The following is a 6,617-nucleotide window of genomic DNA, read 5'->3' on the forward strand; positions in this document are numbered from 1 at the left end:
GGGGGCACACCAAAAAAAATGTAAAGGAACCACACAGCTATAATCTACAATCTACATTGACCTGCAAATGTTGTCTGAAATTATCCGTTATAAGGAACATCCCAAGGAGTAATAATAACAAGACACCAAAGCCTGACACTGGACAGTCTCCCCTCCCCTAACATGTTATTAGAACATTTCTGAGTTTAACAACCACAAACACGGCTCCACTCTTCATGGACGTATGACATTTCCGCCCTCAACGCTTCTGGCTTCATCTAGCGGCGTACGTGCTGTGGCGTCACTACCCAGAATCCTCGCTTTCTATTGTACGGAATTTGAAAGTACGGTCAGCTGGCGGAAGTTCCTGCGAGAGGCGAGCTTTAGATACTTCAGAGTGGTTTCTGTTATTGATATCCCCCAATATGAAATGTACGGCACCCCGTTCGTCTATAAAAGCCGTCATTAAGAAACAAAACCCCGACCTACGAATGGAAACCAATGTGGATTTACTGGTGAGACTGGACCAGGGTGGGGGTGTTACGGCTTACATGATTGGCTCACAACTTCTTATACGATGAGTTTATTAACCACTTGAACTGCAAAGTGTTGAGCAATGCATCGCTTATTCTTCTGACAGTCATTGGGTTAAGCTACCTATAGCCTAATGTGATGAACGTGGTTATTGTACATTGAACGTGTTGAGACATGTAATCTTCTGATATCTGGGAAGCTGGTTGTGTATAGTGGGTATAATAAGCTGCATGAAGTTGCCCTAATATAAAGTTTGTATGTAAATGATATCTATATCTCAAACAGTAATGCGTATACATTCCTATGTATAGAGTAAAACATTCTTTGTAGTTTCTGGACTTAAATCTCTCTTGGCTACTATGTATGGTATTTACTTCAAGAACTGTCTATAAGGGCATCTGTCATCCTGTTCTGTTCACCCATACATAGTAGCCTTGGGTATCGGTAAGATTTTGTGAATTGGAGCAGAGTAGGGGTAGTCATGGCTGCAATCTCAAGTTCATGGAAAGGGTGAAATACCTTGAGATGTCTCGTTTTCACAAATATATGGTATGCACAGCTCATTATGCAGGGCCAGATCATCTCTACAAGCTGGAGAAAAGTGTTCGTAGTAGCAAAGTGAGAGTGTTGACACCGCAGTTCTGCTGCTTTAATGAATAAACTGCAAGAAGTTGACATGTTGGCTCTCCAGACGGTTCTACTGTTTAAGTGAATAAAGAAGAATAAAGACACTGAAATGATCTCATAGCCCTTAAGAATTTGTGTGATTTTTTTTTTTTTTTTTTTTGTTCTTAGATTCATTTAAACTGCCTGCTGTTTCTTCAGAGGTTGGCCACTGAGTCGCGGTTAAAGGCATTCGAGGAAAGGTCCACATCAATAAAGCCGGAACATATCAAAGCAATCGCGAAGGTAATATGGTTGTTGCAGAGTCATTAACCCCTTAACGTCCATTGACATTCACGAAAGAACGGACACTTAACGACCTATGATATGCCTGACCCGTTATTTCATTAAACAAGCTTAGAAAGTGATCTACGATCACTTTCTTTGCTTAAGCGGTGTTGCTGTAATGCCTCGATGTCGAGGCATTCAGCTACACCGAGATCGGCATCATGGGCCAAACTTTGGCCCCTCCCCATGGGGAGGCGATCAACAATCGCTTCCTAAACTTCAATGGTGTTGCTGAATTGCCTCGATTAACGAGGCATTCCGCGACACCGAACACTCACCCCAGGACGTGCTGTGACCGCTGCCGGAGAGCGATCACAACTGCCACTGCGAGTGATTTTGCCACTCGCAAGATAGCGCGTCATGTGAAAAAAAAAAAAAAAAAAAAAAAAAAAAAAAGACCCTAAAGAATAAAATTAAATATATAAAAAAAAAGTTTATTATTATGAGCAATTGCTAAAATTAGTGCTGTATCTTCCCAAAAATCTTCACATGGAAAGAGTTAAAGTAAAAGCATTTCAAAAAGGTGTCTAATTAAAAAAAATAAAATAAAAAAAAATAAATGAATGGTTTGATGGGGTAAATTGGAGTGACCAGGCTCAAAGATAGGGCATAGGCACGGACTGACCAGAATGGGGGGGGGTGCACTTCCCAAATGTGGCCTTTTAACCACAAACACCAGACAAACCCATGCATGGGTGGTATTGCTGTACTCGGGAGATGTTGCTGAACACATATTGGGGTCTTGTTTGAAAGTGACGTATACCAGGAGCTGTAAATCCATACCTGAAGCACAATTTTAGTGATAAAAAAAACACAAAATAAATTACTACCACAAAGTTTGACGCGGGGTGGTAGTAGAATTCGTGCATGGAAAGGGTGAAATACCTTGAGATGTCTCGTTTTCACAAATATATAGTTTGCTTGGGTAAATTGCATTGGCCGGCTTCAAAGATACCCCATATAGTACATGGGGCAGAATGACTAGCTTTGGGGGAAAACATGGTTTTAAAATAGCAAAACGCTACTTGTACTTATTGCCCAAAAAGCAAAAAAAAAAAACATTGGATATTTCTAAACTCACTACAAATAGTAGAATCTATTAGGGCCTTCAGGGTTAATTTAGGGGCAGTTATGGTTGATGGGGTCATTGAGGTTAATTTAGGGGCAGTTAGGGTTGATGGGTTCTTTAGGATATATTTAACTAATCGATAAAATCAATAACAATCAATCTTTTTTGTTATGTTTTTGTTATCCTTTTATATGCTGAATTAAAATAAAATAAAATAAAAATAAACTCTTCAATGTATTAGAGCAGCCTGGGTTAGACTTGCACATATTGGAGTTTGTGTAGATTATGTAGAATAAAAATGTGTTAAAATATATAATATATTTCATCGTTTAACATATCTAGTTGTCCTGTTATCTGCTCAACTATTGACTTGATTGAAACTACTCCACATTTAGTTCTATGTAAATAAGCATTTGTAAAATGTAGAAAGCATGTTTAATTGATTTAATCGTTGGCCACTTGTTAAGTAACATTTGTGTATTTATATTTTGCAGATGGTTTTAAAAAAATCCAAAGGCTGAAAACAAGCTTGCTGTCCAAAGGAGAAATAAAGAAGCCATTTACTGTCATAATGAATTTTATTATTGTTTTACATGTAATCTAAAAATACATTCTTTTTTTTAGCACTTTAGTTTTGTAAAACTAATATGTAGATTTTTTTTTTTTCTTGTATGTTGTGCAACAAACTGGGTGATACCACCAATCGTATTTTGTAATACAACGGATGCTAGATTACTCCTCAAAATGGGCCTGTTGGTTCTAGATACATCCCAATAGAGCTTCTCAAATACTGACCATTCTACTGGCAATCAAATGGATAATTCTGGAAATAACAAACATATTTACTTTATTACAATCTGTCCAATGTTTCTCTCTCTACAACTTACCGTATTTCCCCAAGTATAAGACGCTCCCCTATTTTTGGGGGCCAAAATAAAAAAAAAAATACGTAAGGTTGTTGTACTGGCTGCCTGGGCATGATATGAGTCTGATTGATGTTAGCTGCTAGCAATTGCTAGCCATCGCACTCCTATCATGCTCAGGCAGCCAGTACATGCACATCACTTTCAACCTCCCTGTGCCCCCTACACACGGATCCATGCTAACACACACACACTTACTCCCCCACCTTACCTGAACTGCAGATCTTCTGCTGCCGCTCACAGACTTCCATGGGGGCCACGGCAGATCAAGAGACGCTGCTGATCAAAACAGGTAAGCAGCAAGTCCCCTTTTTAGTTAAAAAAAAAAAAATCTACCTTTCTTCTTGAAAGCAATAATATTACAAGTTACGGATATTAGATTAATAGGGACAGAATGTTGATCCAGGGATTTATTCTGATTGCCATATTTGGAGTCGGGAAGGAATTTTCCCCCTGGTATGGGGCAATTGGCATCTGCTTCATAAGGGTTTTTTTGCCTTCCTCTGGATCAACACAGTAGGGACATAATAGGTATATAGGTTGAACTTGATGGACTCTGGTCTTTTTTTTCAACCTTGTGAACTATGTTACTATGTTACCACCACTGTATACGACGCACCCAATTTTTAGACCCAAAATTTTTCTAAAAAAGGTACTTCTTATACATGGGGAAATACGGTAAACATATGGCTCCTCTACAATAAGTGCTCATCTTGGCCACCAGTATGTTTTGTATCTTCTCCAGGATATCATTTGTTATGTATACACTGGCTTCTATTAAAACAATGTATCGCCTTCAAAATCATTACCTTCTTAATTTCAAGGCTGTTCAACGCTCATCCAGTGTTCCCTCTAAGCTGTGCGCTTGTGCGCGCGCACATAACTTTTAGAAAGAGCGCACACGTCCCAAAATTGTGCGCACAGTACCTAACGGGGAGCTGGGGGGGTGGGCAGTCCGTCCAGGGTGCCGCTCATCAGGCACTCCTCCAGAGACGGACAGTAATGTCCGCCGCTGGAGGAGCAAGCTTGGTTGGGGAGACCAAGGATCTCCCTCCAACCGGCTTAAAATCAATCAAGGGAGCGGGAGGTCTGTTAATGCAGACCTCTGATCCTGCTCCCTTGCGATGCGCACAGAAACTGATGCTGTGCGTCGGGATTTGAGGTCAGATCCCGGCGCACAGCACTGAAGCCACGCCCACCGCCTTCACTGCACCGGAAGGACACAGAAGAAGAAGAAGAGTCAAGAGGAAGAACGTAGAGGAGGAGGAAAGGTAGGAAAACATTCAGTGAGAGTGGATTAGTAAGTGTGTGAGAGTGATGGGTGTTATGCTGTAGTTTATGCTTAATGTTTGTGAATGAGTGTGTGCGTGTGATCGCATGGATGTGTAAGTGGGGGGGGATAGCATGGCATAGGGAGGCTGTAATCACATTCATATGATGCCCAGGTTGCAGCATATACTGGGTGCCTCGACATGATAGGAGTGTGATTGCTGTTAATATAAAAAAAAAAATTTGTCCAATTTTGGTGTGTTATTTTTAATAGTGTTTTTTTTTTTTTTAAGGGGGGGTCATTTTTGGTTTCGGTCAAGTGAATGCTGAATTTTCGGTGTCGGTCCAGAATTTTCATTTCGGTGCATACCTATATACTAAGCCAGACACTGAAGCGCTAGGCCTACACCACATCAATGTTTGGCTTAGTATATAGTGATAGGGGTTATGCTACATTATTGGCAATGTCTGGCTCAATGTATAGTGACAGGTGTTGTGCTGTGCCTCAGTATATAGTGATAGGTGTTATGCTGCCCCACCGTCAGTGCGTGCCTCCGTATATAGTGATCGGTGTTTTGTTGCCACACTGTCAATGTTTGCCTCAGTATATAATGATAGCAGTTATGCTGCACCACTGTCAATGAGTGCCTCAGTATATAATGATAGCAGTTATGCTGCACCACTGTCAATATTTGCCTCAGTATATAATGATAGCAGTTATGCTGCAACACCGTCAATGTCTGCCCTAGTATATGTCTGCCTAACGACAGAAGCTATGCAGTTTTTCCCAATAAAAAAAAATTAAGGATTTGAACGGCTTTGACAAGGGCCAAATTGAGATTGCTAGACTACTGGGTCAGAGCATCTCCTATTGCTGAATGTGCCTACAATGCGCAGATGAGCATAAGAACTGGTCCACGGAGCAATGGAAGAAGGTGGCCTGATCTGCTGCTAATGTCTTGGTGCCAGATATCACAGCACACCATCGGAGGTCTCGTGGACTCCTTGCCTTGATGGGTCATGGCTGTTTTTGAGGGGGACCTACACAATATTAGGTGGTCATAATGTTATGGCTGATCGGTGTACGTTTTCATGCCATAAATGTGCTCTGCAATAACCTCTGTACCCAACCTATAGCAAGACCCCCGGAGCTCTCTTAATAACTTGGGGTGTATCCCATCAGGTATACAGTGTATCTAATATCGCTTTCTTTGTGTCAAAGTACAATGGGTGAGTGTGGAGCTCTTTTTATATATTTTATATGTATGTATGTGGTATTCTATATAGGCAGTCTTGTGTGAAAATCTATAAAATGCAATTCTCTTAAATATTCATGAGTATCTAGTGATATTGTATAGCAGATTTTAAAATCCCTTTTAAATTTTACTCTTTAATAAATTAAACTCTAAATGACCTTCCTCTTCATTGCACTGTTGTAGAACATTGTTGAAAATCTACTGTAAGGGTCCCATACTATTTTGCTATTTAGACAGTTTTCTGCCACCTTTAATATATGCTTAGTTTGTATAAAGGGTATTAGTTAAGCAGTTCCTAAAATAAAAGAATAACATGTGTGACACCTTAACATTTCAGGGAAATGTCTAGATTTGGTGCACGGATGAGGTGCAAATTTCTGGGTTTCTGGGTGGATCATTTTGACAGCAGGGCAGGTAAATGCTCTGAGGTAAAGACAAATAAGTCGATGAGGCGTGATGGGATACACCCCAAGTTATTAAAAGAGCTTGGGGGTGTACTAGCCAAACCGTTAACTTATTTATTTTTTATTTTACACAATAAGATACATGCATAGAAATGAAAAAGAATTCTACTAGCAATCACTTAAAAAGTGGTACATTACTTAAACATCCATTTTCCATATATAAACCTACACA

At 40.1% G+C, this 6,617-nt stretch overlaps 1 protein-coding gene across 1 annotated transcript; it reads left to right on the forward strand.

The window, feature by feature from the left end:
- The first annotated feature begins 302 nt into the window (after positions 1-302).
- CENPW (centromere protein W) lies at positions 303-3,382 on the forward strand. The gene is made up of 3 exons (XM_053459337.1): positions 303-494; positions 1,309-1,422; positions 3,028-3,382. Exons 1-3 carry the CDS (start codon positions 405-407, stop codon positions 3,052-3,054), a joined length of 231 nt encoding a protein of 76 aa, XP_053315312.1. The 5' UTR covers positions 303-404; the 3' UTR covers positions 3,055-3,382.
- Positions 3,383-6,617: the final 3,235 nt, after the last annotated feature.

The sequence above is a fragment of the Spea bombifrons genome, chromosome 3, assembly GCF_027358695.1.
Source record: "Spea bombifrons isolate aSpeBom1 chromosome 3, aSpeBom1.2.pri, whole genome shotgun sequence".
NCBI lineage: Eukaryota > Metazoa > Chordata > Amphibia > Anura > Pelobatidae > Spea > Spea bombifrons.

Excerpts from the sequence above, each read along its gene's own strand:
- CENPW (XM_053459337.1), top strand. The coding sequence starts at position 405 with ATGAAATGTACGGCACCCCGTTCGTCTATAAAAGCCGTCATTAAGAAA. Across the intron at positions 495-1,308 it reads AAACCAATGTGGATTTACTG|ATTCATTTAAACTGCCTGCT; the intron begins GTGAGACTGGAC and ends TTTTGTTCTTAG. Across the intron at positions 1,423-3,027 it reads ATATCAAAGCAATCGCGAAG|ATGGTTTTAAAAAAATCCAA; the intron begins GTAATATGGTTG and ends TATATTTTGCAG.